At 39.4% G+C, this 21,031-nt stretch overlaps 1 protein-coding gene across 1 annotated transcript; it reads right to left on the minus strand.

The window, feature by feature from the left end:
• Positions 1-300: 300 nt before the first annotated feature.
• LOC122671754 (monodehydroascorbate reductase 4, peroxisomal-like) lies at positions 301-19,211 on the minus strand. The gene is made up of 7 exons (XM_043869165.1): positions 19,050-19,211; positions 17,865-17,916; positions 16,583-16,663; positions 13,758-13,876; positions 13,271-13,490; positions 8,842-8,960; positions 301-1,189 (listed from the first exon to the last, which is right to left on the minus strand). The coding sequence occupies exons 1-7, from the start codon at positions 19,167-19,169 to the stop codon at positions 452-454; spliced, it is 1,449 nt and encodes a 482-aa protein (XP_043725100.1). The 5' UTR covers positions 19,170-19,211; the 3' UTR covers positions 301-451.
• Positions 19,212-21,031: the final 1,820 nt, after the last annotated feature.

The raw sequence follows: 21,031 nt of genomic DNA on the forward strand, positions 1-21,031 counted from the left end.
CACATTAGAAACCAGCCTTCAAATACCATTATGTCCATTAACTTACTGGTTCTCTTTTTTATTTCTATTGGAACATAGTTAATATACATCTGATGCAAATTTCTGCATAAGCATGCATATATTGATGTATGCATGAATGCCTGAGGTTGAATGGGGAACATAAAAGTTCATCTTTATTTCAGTATCAACTTAACTCACCATAACCAAGCCTTAGCTGAACTATTTGAGATTTTGAATGGTGAACTTCAGCACAAATGGCGTAAGAATCAATATTAAAACTCAAAGTTCAGAGATAAATTAAATTTAACATCAAATATTTACATTGCATGAATAAGATGATAAGAGTAACAGTAAGGTATTCTGGAACTTGTACACCCTTTGCTGCTACAACATGAATGTTACAGTATTAAATAAAAAGATAGCTCTAGGACTTTCTAAACAGCAAGACAAATTACCACCTGAGGCGTGTCTTCCCGTACCAATATGCAAACAGTGCTATTGAGGCAGCTACAACTACCCCAGCTGTTGCATGCCAAGTGTACATCGGCTTCAGGAATGCAAGACTCGAATTGGTAATATTGACAGGTGGTGGTAGTGGTGGTGGTGGTGGTGGTTGCCGACTAATTGACAATGTGTAATGCAGGCCCTGTCTTTCTAGCTCTGCAATGTCAGAAACCAGTGGCCGGAGCCTGGTGACCTTAGCTATAGCCTCAAACTCCTCTTTAGTTCCACCTTCCAGGAAAGACCCCACAAGTTGACCCTTGTTAATCCAATAAGCTCCAAAAGATTTCCCAGAGAAATCTCCATAATGAACAACCTCCCCTACATTGTCTCCATAGAACTGCCACGACAATGTGAAGACTCTTGAGTAAAAGAATGGTAGGTAATCCAAGTCACCAGCCTTGTCTGGTGCCATTATTGCAGCAACAGCATGCCTTGCTGACTTCCGTGCGGAATCAACATGCTCAAGCCTACGAATCTCGCCAAAGAGTTTGACTGGAAAAGCTGCAACATCTCCCACAGCATAGACTGAACGGTCACTCGTTTGCATATGTCCATTCACTTTGATCCCACCCTTCTCCAAAGTTAGTTGGCCCTCAAAAAGACTTGTGTTTGGATGGCTTCCAATTCCCACCATGACCATGTCTGCCGATAGTCTAGTCCCATCTCTAAGGACAACTGCTGTCACCTGTAATTAAGCATCCTCATCCCCATCCCCATCCCCATTTAATGATAAATTGAACAAGTATAGAGCAATAATCTGATGTATGACAAGAAAGACCACGAAGTACAGGAAATGGAAGAAATCAAAACAATGTCTACATTATTTAGATTTCACTAAACTTTGGAATCTTCAGCAGGCAACGATGGAATATAACTGAACCTTCCTCTCCTCCCCCCTCTTACCAAGGAAAAAGAAATAAGGAAATAAAAACTTTAATTTTTATATTTTTTTTGGGTTTGAGGGGGGGGGGGGGGGGAGATGCAGGGGATAATAATTGTTGAACTGAACCACCAGCACAACCTTTTCCCATTAGATTTAGTAAACATAACTCGGACCAATTAATAGAAGAATTGAATGTGAGATGGACACTCATTGAGTCGTTTGTGAACCCAACTGAGCCCTACCCACTATCGAAATGCCAGCTGATATGGCCCAGGATCCTGTCTGGGTTTGATGCAATTTAGACCCAATCAGACTCTTTGCCACCCTGTATGCATGCATAAGGTAATGGGGAGCACCATATCATAATTACACTTAAAGGATCTTTTGGACATTGATCTGAATTCTAAATCCTACGAGTATGCGAATGAAACATGCAAATCCAGGCCATACTATCCAAAACCCAGATGTTATTAGGTATCTCCTTAACAAAGTGGCACAAAATCCTTATTATTATTTGGGTTTCTTACCACTAACTATTTGTTAGTTTATATTGTTGGTGCATTTTTTAAATTACCATAAATTTGTTTTATTTTCCTTTTCTATTTTATTAGCATGTACATTTTGATCTTCACCAGTAAGCATAAAGATGTCTCAGTAAGTTAGGTTCCCAGAATGTACCTTGTTTAATGCTTAGGTTAACTAATCCATTCTTAATTGTATGCTAGATGAGAACCTGACAAACTCTCCCAGCAAATAAATTCACTATTGCACTTCAATATATACTGGATTTACCAATACATCAGTGATAAACTTATTGTTAACAGCCTTAGGAATTGAATGCTTGAATGACCTAAATCGATCATCCAGTCCCTTATTTATAATAATCTCAAATTACAATCAAAGTATGAATTCCCCCCTAGTCCTATTCCTATTAGGAATTCCCACTACAATTAGGAATCCCAAATAGAGATCGGATAGAAGGGAAAAAACAGAAAAGAAGTAAAAAGTAAAACATAAAATAACTAAAACAATAAGGACTAAATTACCCCTATCGGGTAAAGTAGCCCATCTCAACACTCCCCCTCAAGTTGGAGCAAAGATGTTGATCATGCCCAACTTGACTAGATTGGGAAGAAACAATTTCCCAGACAATCCCTTGGTGAAGATATCCGCAAGTTGATTAGCAGATGTCACAAAGGGAATACAAATCAGCCCATCTTCTAACTTTTCTTTGATGAAATGCCTATCCACCTCAACATGCTTGGTACGATCATGCTGTACTGGGTTATGTGTTATGCTGATCGTAGCCTTATTGTCGCAGTACAACATCATAGGAAGACGAATAGGAACACCAAGATCTTGTAGCAAACCTTTAAGCCAGAGTAACTCACAAATACCTTGTGCCATAGCTCGAAACTCAGCTTTGGCACTAGAACGAGCAACTACATTTTGCTTCTTGCTACGCCATGTGATAAGATTTCCACCTACAAAGGAGCAATACCTAGAAATAGACTTGCGATCCGCAGAACCAGCCCAATCAGTATCAGTGTATGCTTCTATCCGTAGGTGACCATGTGCAGACAGAAGAATTCCTTTTCCAGGAGCTGACTTCAAATAGTGCAAGATACGAAGTACAACCTCCATATGAGAAGAGTCGGGATCATGCATAAACTGGCTCACAGTACTCACGGCGACAGCAATGTCAGAACGAGTGTGTGAGAGATAAATCAGCTTCCCTACAAGTCTTTGGTACCAGCCTTTATCAACAGGCTCACCCTCTTTTTCCTTGAGTCGAACAGTAGGATCCATAGGAGTATCTGAAGGATGGCAGCCTAACAACTCGATTTCAGCCAATAAGTCTAGGACATACTTCCTTTGGGAGAGAAAAATGCCTTTAGCAGATCTGGCCACTTCAATCCCAAGAAAGTACCATAGTTTCCCTAGATCTTTAATCTCAAATTCTTGTCCAAGGAAGGTCTTCAACCGTCTGATCTCATCACCATCATTGCCAGTAACCACTATGTCATCAACGTAGACTATAAGAACAGTGAGTTTTTCACCAGCCCTCTTTATAAAGAGTGTGTGATCAGCATTACTCTGCTTATAGCCCATAGAAATCATAGCCTTGTGGAACCGGCCAAACCATGCTTGCGGTGACTGCTTCAGCCCATATAGTGCATGCTTCAGCCTACACACTTTTCCTTGGTTTCTGTCGCAAGAGAACCCTGGTGGAATGTCCATATACACCTCCTCATCCAGTGCTCCATTTAGGAAGGCATTTTTTACATCTAGCTACTGCAAATCCCATCTAAGGTTAATTGCACAAGATAATAACACACGAACAGTATTTAACTTTGCAACAGGTGTAAAAGTTTCCTGGTAATTAATGCTGTATGTTTGAGTGAACCCCTTGGCCACGAGTCGTGCCTTATACCTATCCACAGTGCCATCCACCTTCTGTTTCACCACAAACACCCATTTACATCCAACGGTTTTCTTCCCAGGTGGAAGAACCACAAGCTCCCATGTGTTATTTTTCTTCAAGGCTTCCATTTCTTCCATCATAGCTGCCTTCCACTTTCCATCTGATAGAGCTTCTTGCCAATTGTTAGGAATACGAACAGAAGAAAGAGAGGAAACAAACGCACGAAATGATGGGGAAAGGGAGTCATAAGAAACAACATGAGATATAGGATGCTGAGTGCAAGTCCTAACACCTTTGCGAAGAGCAATAGGTAATTCAAGAGAAGGAACATTACCAGATGGAGAGGCAGGTTCTGGATCCGGGTTTCGCAATTGGATGGGTACTGGAGCAACAGTTGATTGAACCTGCTAATGTTTCCTTGTATAGGTCTTCACAGTACTGTCATCAATCCTCCGCTGAAATTCACCAATAGTCCTCTGGATAGCAGTCTGGACCGGGGTAGATTGCTCCCCTTGAATAAAGATAGTCTCCCCCTGTATAGGAACCTCTCCCCCTGACTCAGGGGAAGTACTAGGGGCAAGCCGAACTGGTTCAGACTCGTGGTAAGCAGATTGAGTGGAGGTGGAGAGTCAATAGTCAGCACATCTTCACTAACACTCTCCCCTTGAAGAGGTGGGGACACATAATATGGAACACTTTCGTGAAAGACAACATCCATGCTGACAAAAGTCCGGCGGGATGGAGGGTAATAACATTTGTATCCTTTCTGTGTAGCAGAGTAACCCAAGAAAATGCAGCGGAGACTACGGGGTTCAAGTTTACCAGGGGACCTTGTATCCCTGGCATAACAAACGCAGCCAAATACCTTAGGTGGGACTACAAAGGAAGAAGAGCCAAGTAATAGCTCAATAGGGGCTTTAGAATTAAGAACCCGACTGGGCAGCCTATTAATTAAATAGACTACAGTAAGGACAGCATCCCCCCAATAAAGGGAAGGGACATTGCGAGCAAACAGAAGAGCCCTAGCCACCTCCAAGAGGTGGCGGTTTTTTCTCTCAGCCACACCATTTTGGGTTGGAGTGTCGACACAGCTGGTCTGATGGAGGATTCCATGGGCAGCAAGGTATTTTTGGAACTGACCTTCCATATACTTTGTCCCATTGTCACTCCTCAAAATTTGAAGAGTGGCATTAAATTGGGTCTTAACCAACTGATGAAAGTGCTGAAAACATGAAAAAACTTCATTTTTTGTGTGCATAAGGTAGACCCAAGTGAACCTAGAATAGCAGTCAATAAAAGTGACATACCACCGATGTCCAAAAAGGGAAGCTTTCTTACTAGGATCCCACACATCAGCATGAACAACATGAAATAAGGAAGAGGATCTATTATTAGAAATAGGATAATCTGAACGTGTCTGTTTAGCCAAGACACAAGGCTCACCAAAAAAATCTTCCTTAGTACAGTCTTTAATTAATGCTGGAAATAAAGTTGATAAAGTACCTAAAGAGGGATGGCCTAGCCTAGAGTGCCATTTGTGTAATTCAGAAGAGAAAGATGCAGAAGGTAAAGCCTTGGTAGGTGTAGGATCTCCATCAAGCAGGTACAATCCGCCATGCATTTTACCCGATCCACTCGTCTTCCCCGAGTCCAGTTCCTAAAAGACACAGTGAGTGGGAAAAAAAGTCACTTTACAATTCAGGGATTTGGTGATACTGCTAATGAAAAGAAGGTTAGTTGTAAATTTTGGAATATGCAACACAGATGACAGTATAAGGGAAGGAGAACAACCAATGGATCCTTTCCCTGAGATGGAAGAGAGGGGTCCATCTGCAATTTTGACTTTATCCTTACCAGAAGCAGGAGAATATGTATTAAAAAGGCTGGAAGAACTTGTCATGTGATCAGTAGCACCGGAGTCTATGATCCATGGAGTGGAAACTACTGATGCACAATGACCAACAAAGGAAATACCTATACGGGTAAAGAAGGAACCTGAATTGGCAGCAGGTGTAGTAGAGGCAACGGATGTGTTCAACATAAGACGTAGAGCTTGGAGTTCTTCCTGGGAGAAACCGATGTCAGCAGTGGGAGTTGGAGCTACACTTTCAGTGTGATTGGCTCTGTTTTTAGACTTAGCACGACCACGTTTGGCCTCAAAATCAGCAGGCTTCCCATGTAATTCCAACACTGAGCCTTAGTGTGATATGGTTTGTGACAATGCTCACACTTCACAGGCTCTTTGGTAGTAGTAGTAGCAGCAACACTATCAAAAGAAGTAACAGGAGTGGAGCCAGCTGTCTGTAAGGCTGATCTCTCAACTTTGGGAGTAATCATCATGGCAACCCTTCGTGTCTCTTCACTGTGAACATAAGAAAAAGTCTCCTTTAAAGTGGGGAAAGGAACCCGACCAAGGACTTGCACCCGAATAGGGTCATAAATCATAATCATCATTGAGGCCAGCCAAGAAATCATAGACCCGAAACTGATCAACATAAGAATGATAGGCAGTAATGTCAGCAGTAGTAGTAGGTTGAAACCGAGCATAATGATCCAATTGCTGCCATAAACACTTGAGGGCAGCATAGTATTTAGTTACAGACATCTCCTTCTGAGTAGTATTTTGGAGTGTCTTCCTGATTTCATAAACCTGAGCACCACTTCCTGATCGACCATAAGTTCCCTTGCCAGCAGTCCATATCTGAGTAGCAGTGTCAAGGAGGAGATATTGACTGGAAAGATCAATGGTCATAGAATTCAAAACAAATGACATCACCATAGCATTATTGGCAGCTCATTTAGTACGGCAGCACCATCTTCAGTAGGCTGTTTGGTGGTACCAGTAAGATGGCTAGTGAGTCCCCTACCAGCCACGGTCAAGGATAATGATCTGGCCCAAATTAAATAATTCGTACTATCAAGTTTAATGGTAGCAGCATAGGGAAGAAAGTCATTCCTAGTATGACCATCTCCTTCAGAAGTAGCAATAGTCATCTCTGAGTCACCCATAATTCAGCCAAGCAGGAAAAAAAATCAGATCTTTAAAAAAAACTGAATCGAGTGTGAAGGATGGGTTTTGAGATTGCAGAATTTTCAATCGTCAGAATGGGCTGAAACTTAGGTCGAGTTTCCCTCTAATAGTAGGGAAGATATCCTTAAAAAATTAGCTCCTTCTAATGAGCCAATAAAAAGCCCTAAATTTGTCAAAATTTAGGAAAAAACCTGATTGCAGAGAAATCGCAGGGTTGAATCAGAATTGGTTTTGATCTAGAGCTACAGTCTTCAAACAGGGAAGGGTGTAGACCAATAAGAGCAGGAACCAATCTCCACAAAAGCAGAAATCAAACTTCAGTTGAAGGGATAGCTCGATCTCCAAGGATGGAGGAAACCTGCCAGCAGATTTAGGTCACACCAACTGTTCTTCGATCTTGAATGAGGTGACATTGAGGGCAGCAGCTAAATCTGCATTAGATCACCTCATAGTTGCTGCCCTGATGGAGAGAAAGAAGCCGAGAGTGGTGGAGTAGAAAAAAATGGAAACCGAGAGGGGGAAGAAACAGAAAACCAGAAAAAACTGAGAGAGGAGAGAGGAGGAAGAACCAGAAAACCAGAAAAAATTGAGAAAGGCTGCTCTTAGATCAGAGTTGGCTTTGATATCATGTTAACAGCCTTAGGAATTGAATGCTTGAATGACCTAAATCGATCATCCAGCCCCTTATTTATAATAATCTCAAATTACAATCAAAGTATGAATTCCCCCCCAGTCCTATTCCTATTAGGCATTCCCACTACAACTAGGAATCCCAAATAGAGATCAGATAGAAGGGAAAAAACAGAAAAGAAGTAAAAAGTAAAACATAAAATAACTAAAACAATAAGGACAAAATTACCCCTATCGGGTAAAGTAGCCCCTCTCAACACTTAATCATCAGCTGGAAGGAGATATTAGAATAATCTGGTCAAAGCAGTACTTTGATTGCTGCCTTATATGGCTCAGACTAAGTGTTGCCAGGCCCAAACTGATGCAGAACAGGGCCTCAATGAGCAACCATCTAAGTGAGCCTGGGACTGAAGATAACACCAAAAAGAGGGAAGACACTTCTTGAAAGAAGAAAATCATTATACTTCTCTCCCGAAATAAGATTAGAGACTCTGACCTTCTACTACATATGACCAAGCCTGTAAATAGAATTATTGGTGAATATTTAAATGAGAAACCAAAAATCTCTATTCCCAAATATGGTAATCCTCTTATTCTTGTCTATGAAAATAGATAGATACCCAAACTGATGCAGAACAGGGCCTCAATGAGCAACCATCTAAGTGAGTCTGGGACTGAAGATAACACCAAAAAGAGGGAAGACACTTCTTGAAAGAAGAAAATCATTATACTTCTCTACCGAAATAAGATTAGAAACTCTGACCTTATACTACATATGACCAAGCCTGTAAATAGAATTATTGCTGAATATTTAAATGAAAAACCAAAAATCTCTATTCCCAAATTTGGTAATCCTCTTATTCTTGTCTATGAAAATAGATAGATACCCAAAGTTTAAGATATTCACCCAAATCCCAAGATAATATTTGTTGGCTGATCCTAGACAATTATGCAAAATAAGCACCTTCCAAGATCTTTAAGATACACTGTTAAAATGTTTTGCTGATAGCCTGAAATCATGTGATGGAAGGACTTGCTGACCTAGTGCTTCTGAATGGTTAATGATGGCAACGGTAAGCGGTTTCTTTTGGGGGAGGGAGGGACATAATTCATTCGGAGGGGGGGAGGGGGGAAGACATTGCTTTTATTGTTAGCTCCCACACACGAACACTGATTCAACATAATTTTGTCAAAACCCATTGTGCTATTGACTAGAGCTGTTGACAACTAATAAAATTAACAACGTGATTCATTGAATCATTAAGTTCACTGCAGAATAAACACCATTTCAGAAGTTTGAGCTTGTCATTCATTAAGATTAATCTAGATTATTGATCAAGATAGAATATGTAGCAGCATGAGAGTTACCTTCCCACGGGAGTCATTTTCAAATGATGACAGCACCGTTCCCTTTATGAACTTCACTCCCTTTTTCTTGTAGAAGTCCTCGTAAAAAGTGGCAATTCTTGGGGTAAACAAACGAGCCACTACATTATTCCGTACAAATTCAGAATTTTAGATGAAATATAATATTAATCTCAAAAAAATTAAAATTAACATCTTATATTGTCAACCAAACAGCAAACATATAATAAGAATTTATAACGGACTCTAAGCATAAGTTTCCAGAGTATAATAAATAATATTTTGTGAACTGCCAGGAGTGGAAATAACTGCAACAACCTACAAACCAGGGAAACTTAGGGTTTGCACAAAATTCATCTCCAACCCCAGACTGACTAGAGAACTGTTACAAAAATAACTGCTCTTTTATTGTGAATGTAGAAGTAAAGCAGAAGTCCTAAATGACAAGATAAAAATAATATAAAAGAAATGAATCCTCCATAGAAGTCTAGCTCCAATGTGACTGGCAACAGAAGGGAGACATTTGTAACATGAGGTTGATTAAATTGAAAACTTCCAGGTGATCCAAATCAAATTGGAATCATAGAGAATCCAGATGTTTCTGGATATAGATCGTTAAAAACAAAATTCAAGAATTACATTGACCAAAATAGCCTCTATAATCATTGCAAACCTTTGACGAGACTTGCCCTTGTAAGAAGATGTTAAGATATACCAGAATACCAACCGTGGGGGTATTCTGGTCTTTTTCCCTTTTTATTTTTATGTTATTATTCTGTTTTATGTATTCCTAGATTCCTAGTCATATTTCGGCTAGGACTAGGGCTTCCTTTTTTATTGTTTTTACCTCAGCTGAGTTCTATGTTGGATTCCTAGTTGTATTAGGAATTCCTAATAGGATTAGGACTGAGGCAGCATTCCTATTTTACTTTGATTAGTTGTAATTCAATCTATTATAAATAAAGGGCCTGAGTGATCTATTTCGATAACTCAAGCATTCTCCCAATTCTCTCTTCTAATATGGTATCAGAGCAGGTCTCTCTGATCTAGCCTGGTTCCTAGCCCCCCATTCTTCCATTGTCCTCTTCTCCATCCTTTTTCCACTCGATCTCCATTCCCCTCCCCCCCCACTCGAATTTCTTCACTTTTTTCTGTTTTTTCTTCTCCAATTAGGGCAGATCTAATGAGGTGATCTATGGAATAGATGCTGCCCTAATTTATCACCTCACCAATTGATGATTTAAGAAGGTTTTTGGATCAATAGCTGCTGCCCACAGTTCTGCGATTTTTTTTTTGGAGTTCCCCCCTGTTGAAGATCAGATTCTCCTTGCAATTAAAGCTGGTTTTCTTGGGATCCAACACTGCAGGTTTTCTGGACAGCTGCTGTATCTGTTTCTCTTCCCACCATTGAGGCATCTTTCCATATCGATCTCCTCTCCAGGTTTTTGAAAAACATAAAAACCTGCTACTTCTCGATCTGGTTTGTTTCTCCTCTCTGCGTGGGCTGTTGTTTTGGACATATCTGCATCAACTTTCAAGGCTGCTTCTGCAGTATTTTCTCACTGTTTGAAGACCCCTGAATCTCAATCGATTTCTCTTCTAGGGTTTTACTCAAAACCCTACCTATCGATTTTGGATTTAGGGCTGCTTGTTGTTGCCAAGGGATTCATTCATCTATGAATTTGTTATTTCTGTTTTTTGCTGCCACTGTTTTGTCTGCAATATGGGGGACTCAAAAGTGACCATGGCCAACTTTGGAGTTGATTCTCAGCCGCGGACAGAATTCCTTCCTTATGCTGCATTTTCTTGGGTTACTCTACCACCCAAAAAGGGTACAAATGTTATTATCCTCCTGCCCGTCGTACCATGGTCAGTATGGGTGTTATATTTCACGAAACTCTCTCCTACTATTCGTCCCCACCTCTTCAGGGGGAGAGTTCTAGTGAAGATGTGTTGACCGTTGACCCCCTCTTAGGCATGTTTATGAGGAGTCTACTCCTGCAGTTCCTACCCTGCCTACCCCCACCCTTCCCTGTACATCAGGGGGAGATATTCCTACATAGGGGGAGGTTCCCCATTCTCCTTCAGGGGGAGATGTTCCTGCACAGGGGGAGGTTCCCACAATTCCTGCTCAAGGGGAGGTCACCCCAGTCCAAAGAACCATTGGTGAATTTCAGCGAAGGATTGATGCGACAAATTTGAAGGTTTTTTCAAGAACTAGGGAGCTTCAATCCACTGTGACACCTGTTCCTGTCCAATTGCCAACTCCGGCTCCGGAACCTACTTCTCCACCTGGTAATACTTCTTCTTTGGATCTCCCCATTGCTGTTCGCAAAGGTGTGAGAACTTGCACTCAACACCCTTTATCTCATGTTGTTTCTTATGATGCTTTGTCTCCATCCTTTCGTGCATTTGTTTCCTCGCTTTCTTCTGTTCGTATTCCTCAAAATTGGCAGGAAGCTCTTACAGATGGAAAGTGGAAGGCTGCAAAGATGGAGGAAATGGACGCCTTGAAAAAAAATAACACATGGGAGCTTATGACTCTTCCACCAGGGAAGCGAACTGTTGGATGCAAATGGGTGTTTGTAGTGAAACAGAAGGTGGATGGAACTGTGGATAGGTATAAGGCATGCCTCGTGGCCAAAGGATTTACTCAGACATATGGGATAGATTATTAGGAGACTTTTGCTCCTGTCGCTAAGCTGAATACTGTTTAAGTACTATTATCTTGTGCAGTTAATCTTGGATGGGACTTACAACAACTTGATGTGAAGAATGCCTTCCTCAATGGGGGAACTCGATGAAGAGGTTTACATGGACATTCCACCAGGGTTTTCTTCTGACAGCAATCAAGGCAAGGTTTGCAGATTGAAACGTGCTCTCTATGGGTTGAAACAGTCCCCCCGAGCATGGTTTGGCCGTTTTCACAAAGCAATGGTTTCTGTAGGCTACAAACAGAGTAATGCAGATCACACTCTCTTTATCAAGAGAGTAGGCAAAAAACTCACTATCTTGATAGTCTACGTTGATGATATTGTGGTCACGAGCAATGATAGTGTTGAGATCAGTAGGTTGAAGACATTTCTTGGCCAAGAGTTCGAAATTAAGGATCTAGGAAAACTAAGGTATTTTCTTGGGATTGAAGTTGCCAGATCTTCCAAAGGCATCTTTCTGTCCCAACGAAAGTATGTCCTAGACCTGCTGACTAAGACTGGTTTGCTAGGATGCAGTCCTTCAGATACTCCTATGGATGCAAATGTTCGTCTCAAGGAAAAGGAGGGTGATCCAGTTGATAAAGGGCGATATCAAAGACTAGTGGGAAAGTTGATTTATCTCTCTTATACTCGTCCCGATATTGCTGTTGCTGTTAGTCTTGTCAGTCAGTTTATGCATGATCCCTATACTTCACACATGGAGGCTGTTCTTCGGATTCTTCACTACTTGAAGTCCGCTCCTAGGAAAGGAATTTTCTTGGCTCCCCATGGTTACCTAAGCATTGAGGCGTATACTGATGCTGATTGGGCAGGTTCTCCAGACCGTAAGTCTATTTCTGGTTACTGTTCTTTTGTGGGTGGTAATCTTGTCACCTGGCGTAGCAAGAAGCAAAATGTGGTGGCCCGTTCTAGTGCTGAGGCAGAATTTCGTTCTATGGCACATGGTATTTGTGAGCTACTCTGGTTAAAAGGTTTGCTACAAGATCTTGGCGTTGCTATTCGCCTTCCTATGATGTTGTATTGCGATAACAAGGCTGCTATTAGTATTGCACATAATCCGGTACATCACGATCGCATGAAGCATGTTGAGGTGGATCGGCATTTCATAAAGGAAAAGTTAGAGGAAGGCCTTATCTGTGTTCCTTATGTGAAGTTTGCTGATCAGCAAGCTGATATGTTCACCAAGGGACTGCCTGGACGGGTCTTTCATCCTAACCTAGTCAAGTTGGGCATGCTTGATATCTTTGCTTCAACTTGAGGGGGAGTGTTAAGATATACCAGAATACCAACCGTGGGGGTATTCTGGTCTTTTTCCCTTTTTATTTTTATGTTATTATTCTGTTTTATGTATTCCTAGATTCCTAGTCATATTTCGGCTAGGACTAGGGCTTCCTTTATATTGTTTTTACCTCAGCTGAGTTCTATGTTGGATTCCTAGTTGTATTAGGAATTCCTAATATAGGATTAGGACTGAGGCAGCATTCCTATTTTACTTTGATTAGTTGTAATTCAATTTATTATAAATAAAGGGCCTGGGTGATCATCTTAAAGCTACTATAAACTTGTGTGTAAGAGATGATTATTAGAAAAGAGTTAAACAAAGATGATTAGATACAAGATGTAATTAACTTGTAGAGTACTGCTATGACCAAAGAATATGCTAGCATGGGTTATAAATGGTGACAGGAAACAACATTGAAAAGAAAGTTGATACTTACTGCAATATGCCCCAGGGAAGACAATGGTTACATTTATCTTATTTATTACCAAAGAGGCAGCACACTCCATGCCTATGTAGCCACCACCAATGACAACAGCATTACCACCAACACAAGATTGCATCACACTAACAAGCCTGGTTGCATCTGTTATATCTCGCAAATAACACACATTTTCTGCGCCTGATCCATTCACTCCAATTTCTTCAAGCTTCAAAGCCTATACCAAAGAGATAAAACTCAAATAATACTTATCCATTACTTTTTACTACTGAGGACTGAACCGCTCTCAAAAAATTTGCCTCACCACAATTTGGCAGAGGTTCAATTCCCAAACCCCAGATTTTCTACCAATATTTTCTAGTTTTTTAATGAAAACCTTGCACTAAGTTTTCTTTATATAATACAGTCCTTGTGAGACATTCAGAATATTCCTAGTCAAGGCACAAGATAGGGAATGACATAATTGAAAGATCAGATTCGGTACCCGAGCACCAGTCGCTATGATAAGAATCTTATAACTTATAGTTTCTCCAGCAGCTGTTAGCAAAGTCTTCCGCTTTACATCAGCAGATTTGACTCGAGTTCCAAGAACCAATTCAATTCCTGGAAATGATGATCGCAATTAGTGGCTATATTGAAGAAAGACAAATACATAAGAGTTAACCAGGATCAAACTTTCCTTCTGCTGATAAGATGTAGTTGAATATATTGCTAGGACTGACAACATGGTGGTCAAAGAATTCTTTGACCAGTAATGAAATATATATTTATTTTGAAAAACATTGAATCAAAGAAAATTCCATGAGATGCAACATGAAGAGTTCCCATCAATGTCAGCACCATTCATAGCACTCCAATGGCTAAACGATCTTCACGCAAATCAGGGTACAGAATTTTATTCCAGTTAGTAAAAAGAAAAATCCTGCAAAGAGACTGATCCCTGGAGCCTAGGTATAGCTGTTCTTCTGGAAACACTAAAAGATGCATAGTTGTTTTCTTGTAGGAGGGGTTGGGAACCATAATCCAACAAAGCAATAAAGAAACGTTCAGAATCCACATAGACAGCCCAATACCTAGCCAGTGTACAATTAGCATATAACTAACTTGAAGCTTAGCCAGTTAGCCTGTAGCCTCTATAAGAAAAATCCCATCAGTTGAGTAATTACTGATTTAGGGTGAAGGTCAACATGAGCTCTCCACTTGGACTTACATTACCCAAGGGGAATTTCCATGCTTCATTTGAATTCAAACTCCAAAAGTTTAGGTGATTGGTCATGGGAATTAAATCAGGGAGAGAACACAACTAACTTCCATGATTGTCAATCGCACCATTTTATCCAATGAAATCAGGTATTTTCACAGAAGTTTGGATTCTTGAGGAACCAAACAGACACTAATCCAACTTCCAGCATTGATTGAGTTTACAAAAAAAAGAACGCCCCAGTGCACGAGGCTCCCGCTACTGCAGGGTCTGGGAGGGGCAAATGTACACAGCCTTACTTGCTTTGCAAGAGAGGCTGTTTCCAAGTTTTGAACCCACAACCAACAGGTTGCAATAGCACAACTTAACCATTGCGCCAAGGCTCGCCCACTTCATCGATTGAGTCTACTAATACTGCTATTTCCGATAAGGAACATATAAATTTAAGACCCTGAAGTGAACAATGGCTCAGCTGTATTCAATTCTCCATCACCGATTGGACCACAAAAACATACAGCATCATGCATTCCGACCTCAAAAACACTTCCAATACAAGAAAGAATCAATCAACTCATTGAGCAGCCATTCCACCCAATACATAGCCCATATCATAATTAGGATTTACCTTCAAAGCCTTCTTTAATTCTGATACACCATGCCCCAGAGATGGCCAAGAAATACCAGCAACATTATAACTTATCCCTTTTAGGCAAAAGCACCAAAGAAATAAAGAATAAGAGGATACCCATGTGACTGTCTTGGCCTCCAGGCGCCTTGACAACTATGGTCCAAACAATTCCTAAACACCAAATCTATTTTAATCAATTTGGTAGAGATTGAGGGGGTTGTTAGATGTCCTCGGTGCACCAGCCCTTCCAAATGAATGTACCTCTGGTTGGTCCTAGAGTTGCTCAGCATATTATATTTTAAGAGACTAACTGTATCAAACATTTTGTATGCATTTCAGATTCAATCACTTGTATCATGTCAAAGAAGCATAGTCATATATCATTATTATTTCAAGTAAGTCATAGGTACAATGCTGAACTTTAGAGATCAATTGAAAATTTTCTTTTCTTTTATTCACAACTATATTCTTCCTACAGTTATGTTCTTTTAAGCTATCAAGTGATGGGTTGACAAACATCTTTTGTTGGATGACCAGCTGTTCCTTACTGGCCTAAAACAAGCAGTAAAAGAGTCCGAGATATAATCTATCATTTAGTTATGAGCCTGTTCAGAGTTTCTGTCACTTTCAGCTTTTGGCAATTTCTTGTATAGGGATCTTTGGATCTTTTCCAATATAAATTTTCAGAAATTCCACATTAAAGAGTTATTCATTCTCATTTTCTTAGGCCATCATATTCTTTTACCTTAATCTAGCAAAATAAGAAATCCAGAAAAATGCGAATAACCAAAATTGAGTATTCAAGATGCATATAATCGCATATCCAGGTTATGAGCATTTTTTTCTTCTCTATCTGCCCAGGTAAGGAACATCCAAGTTTAGACATTATGTTAAAGTATTAAAAAAAATCCCATGTACAAGTATCCAGTAGTATTGCAACTCTATGGTGCAGATTTTATGTTTAGAAACCTCAAGCTACAACGTTACAATGACTAACATTAATCTAAGGACTTAAGAAATACCAAGATTAAGAAACTAGAGACGCAAATACTGGCATATCCTATTTTAAATTCACACAGCCTGAATAAATTCCAAGTAAATATCCATTTGTACTGCATATCTATCATCAGTGTTTATAAACCTTAGAGACAGTGTAATTACAAACTTACAATGTTTTCTTACAAAAACCTCAAAAAGCATATGCATCAGTATCCTCTAGGCTAATTAGAAACCAAATTCAAAACCAACAGTTAAGCATCAGTCTGGTGTAATCGTTGGACGAGTTAACTATTTCTTTATCATGTACAGAACAATTACTAAAAGTTATTTGATATAAAAAAATAGAGATACCAAGAATCCAAGATGCCAAAAGACTACCTACATATCTCTTCTAAATGAATCACACTAGAAAATGATATATTACAACTAACATCTTTAACAAGGAGGACAATTGGGTGATGCATGTCATCAGAACAATTACCATGTTCCTTGTACCATTTTGGAGTCAACCTTTCCTCATTTACGCCTACACATGTGTGGAAAGATGGGAGACGTGCAGGATCTGCAAAGGATCACAAGTCACAACCACATGCTAGCACATAAACTACATGTCCATGCATGCATCAACGAGAAGATTAAATAACAAATGTTCAGCTATTCACAGATCTTGTTTTCTCCCCTATTACAAATAACAGTTTCATATTGAACAATGATAAAATCAAAATGCAAAGAAAATATAAAGTCACGCATGCATCAATATGATTTTCTCATTTCTAGGAATATACGTCAAATAACTAAGACCTAAGTTCTTTTCCTAACCAAAGTTTAGTCCCTGATACAAGCAAGCCTCTGAAACTCCTGATTTCTGATTTTCTTAAGGCTCACCTAACATATTGATGTGTTTATCCTCCAGGTTGACACAGAGGTCCAAGTGTAAATTTATGGGAAGATAGGGCCTTAAACATTCACATTTATTTTCCACAAAGGACAATCTATATGTTTCATGTTCTCTAGAAATGCCTCTAGTGCCTACAAAACAAGAACTGCATTTTTCCCCTGATAAGTAAGAACAGGAACTGCCTTTTAGTGTTCCGTTTAATGCCAAATGTGTTTTTCATCCTCAAGGTTTTCTGATTGAAATATCTATGTTCTATGTATGAACGTATCAATTTGTTTCACAGAATGTGAAGACATGAATTCCTCAGAAACTATTTATAACCTCCAACAAAGCTGATTGGAGGGTCAACCCCATTGAGTTGGGATAAGGCTGAGTTGTTGTTGTTTAAGAGTTTGCATATTTTTACCCTAAAACTATCACTTAAAGACCACAATTATGGCTAAAGAGTACTTCTAAAAACTGTGGAGTAACTTCAATAGTGTTTGGCATAGCCAAATCTATATTAAAAGAAAATAAATGACTAAGAGAAAGAGGTGGAGTGGAGTTTTTCAGGTTATTATGTCATATTTCATCCGAACTCCTAACAGACTCCCTAACTAAATAAATGGCATGGGAATGCTTTGGCTATTCCACTTTGTTAAACAGGACAGGACCATCTATAATTGAAGTTACTGTACTGCACTGCACAGATTCTTCAAAATAGGGACTACTGTGTTAATGTGTATTAGATTTTGACACTCCCTGAATAAGAAATATAAAGCTGGTGAGCTTATAAGTTCTTCCATTTCCAAATGAAGCACAAGATGTTAATGATAGATGTGGAAGAATCAAATCATTATGCTATTTTGAGGGTTCTTTTAGCTACCTTCAGGAAGTAAAAAGCCTTTACTTAGTGCAGGTCTTTCGTAAGGTGCAACCTGCAATAAATGAAATGAAGTGGTATCATTAAGTTGAGATAAGGCTGAGTTTGTTGTAAGTGGTATCATGCTATAGATTACGTACTGAAAATTATCAAAACAATTCTGAAAAGGATAATGGGGACCACCAATATAAGACCAGCACTAAAACATTGTATGGAAGCACTGCTGAAAATTTTATTTCATCCATTTTTGGGCAAGCTAATTGAATATAAATTTCAAGATATATTTTCACAAATTTACATGCAACAAGTTAAACAGAAGCAGAAGAATGGCAGGAATTCATATTCTCATCCATTTCAGCAACTGCAACACAAAACCATGATTATAATCCCATACATGAAGGATTTGTATAGCCTGTGAAAGTGGAAAAAAAATGTACATCATATTTGACAACTTCTCTGCCCGATGTTAACTCAAACATGTTCCAAGGTCATAATCCAATGTACAAAAGCAATAAGGAAAGGAATTCATCAGGTTCACCCAATCAGATAGGCTTTTTGCTAAGACAACTCCTTGGATGAGTGATGAATGGTAGTCACAATGTAGAAAAACAGCAGCCACCCGGTTTGTGTTTCTCAGGTTGCTGACACATAGTGTTGGCCATGTTGTCCATCTCTCTGGTTTATGGTAGAGATGCAGCCAACTTGCTTGAAGCATGATTGGGATTTTCAGTTTAATGGTCAAGTTAGCTACAAGATGGGAACCGACTGTCAACTTAGTATGCAAAGCAGTTCCGCAGCATTACAAGCTAAGAACAAATTTACTAATAGTCAAGTCTCACTGGTTTCCAAAACAGATCTCAAAATGTATGTAAAATGGCTAATACCCAACTTGAATGAGGAATTTAATGATGAATAAAATCTTACTCTCTTAAAGAAGAAAATAAAACAACGCCAGTAAGCTGGAAAAGATTTTCATAAAAACCACGAAATTCACACGAGGAAGAGATACTCAATATTATACCTATTCCAAACAAAATTTTTACAGTTAAGTTAAAGCTCCTAAGTCCTAGCCTATTATATCTCTAGCAAACCCAAACCCAAACCCAATTCAGGTATTGCTTTAGCACTGGACCTGACCGAACGAGCACTCAAAACAGAGAGAGAAAATGGAAGGTGGAAGAGCATTACTGTCTCTTCAGAGATGATGCAGAGTTCACCATGAGAGATTCCTCTTTTTGAAAATTCGAGAGCGGCATAACCAGCAGCAACACCCCCACCAAGAATCACATAAACGAAGGCTCTTCCCATCTCTCTCTCTCTCTCTCTCTCTTCTATATCTGTGTTTCTCAGTCTCAACTCTCAAGAGTCTCTCTGGAACCTAATAAATCCTTAACTCCATAAATTCAGGAAGTTGTGTTTGAGTGGGTCTGAGGATGACGAGAAGATACGATTCTTTGAGTGATTTACTACGATGTCTCTCTCCAACAAACAATTTTTCATTCTTTCTCCTCATTCAATAAACAATGATCTTTCCTTCTTCAATCCTTGGTGTCTCAGAAGAAACTACCAAAACGTCGAATCGCTCGGCAAGCAAGCAAGCCAAGCCAAGCCAAGCCAAGCAAACCAAAGCAAATCTATAGTTGTCTTTGTCGTCCCTTGTCAATAGTCATGGAGCTCTTGTATGGCACGCGTCAGAGTCAGACGCACGGGGGATTCCGCATGGAGAACCGTAGGATATGAATCTTTCTTTTTGTGATTGAAGGGTAACCTATAACCCTTGGATTAGAATCTCTTGATTTCCTCATACAAGGCCTACCCTCGTAGATGCTATATAGCCTCCATTGTATATGATTGGTGGCAGAAATAAGAGATTCCACAACAACGTTTGATTTAATAGACCTTCATTCTATTGACTATTATCCTCTTATTGGATGGATGAATCTGTAGCAGGCATGGTTCGTAATATCGGATAAGATGATCCGTATCGGTCGAGGCAGATCCCAAGATTAGACTGTTCTAGGAAGATTTTACTGGCTCGTTCCTTGGATTGGCCAATTCAATCCGAGATTTAAAAACCCATATTTTTTCTCTGTCCCTAGTCTTTCAAGCTGTGATTCATAGATTTGGGATTTCAAATCCGCAAGAAAAAGGGAGGGGGGGGGATCTTACCATTTTTTACCAAGGAATAGATTAAGGGAAAGTCTTTCACGCTGCAAGTGAAAGGGGGGGGTTGTTCTTACAAAACTTGGAGTTTTTTTCTCGATAATGGCGGTAGTGGGTGAGATCGTTGTATCAGTTATAAAAATATTTAAAAGTAAATAATTTACAAAACCATCACCGAACTTAAAATATCATCTAATCACTACAGGATTACTCTCTCAAGATATTCACCATATTTGAAAAGTGGGTTCTATGTTGAGCATCTCTTCCATTTATAGATTAACATTTTGAATCCATCACATCGATATATAACCAGTGTAAGCTAAACCCTTGGTACACTAAAGTGCACAAAGTCAACTACAACTAAGAACCTCTCAGGTATGAGAATCAAATAACTATTGAAGAGTCTCATTACTTAAACATCTAATGTAATTCCATGCAAAACTCTCAAGATGATCCAATTCGATATACATACAATATGTATAATCACATTTATAATTTGAAATCACATTCTAAAACTATACAATGTCACAACCCTTTGAACAGAATGCTCAATTATCTTTAGTAGTGAACATTTTTAAGATGTGACTTTAAGACAATGAGTCTCACATAAAATAATAATACAAATTAATTTAATGGGGCGCTGTTCTTTATGCTGCAGCACAGCCTGCACCCCAGGCACATGGAGGTGGGCGCAATGACCACCCTGCCCCCTGCAAAGGCTGCCCATGTGCCTGGATGCAGGCTGCGCTGCGGCACAGAGAACATTCTCCCTAATTTAATTTAAACACTTTAAATTGGATTTGATGGCACATAAATCCAATAGCTCCTAATGGTTGCAATATCATTGCAATGTGAGATCAATTAGGCCCCAAATTTGTTTAAACCTTAATTACTTACATAATAGTGCAAGCAAAAAAATGGCATATTGCATTTGCTTTTAAATAAAAATAGGAAAAGAAAAACTTTGCTCACATCTATATAACCTGATCATTACATCTCGTTTGACA

This window comes from Telopea speciosissima, chromosome 8 (genome assembly GCF_018873765.1).
Source record: "Telopea speciosissima isolate NSW1024214 ecotype Mountain lineage chromosome 8, Tspe_v1, whole genome shotgun sequence".
NCBI lineage: Eukaryota > Viridiplantae > Streptophyta > Magnoliopsida > Proteales > Proteaceae > Telopea > Telopea speciosissima.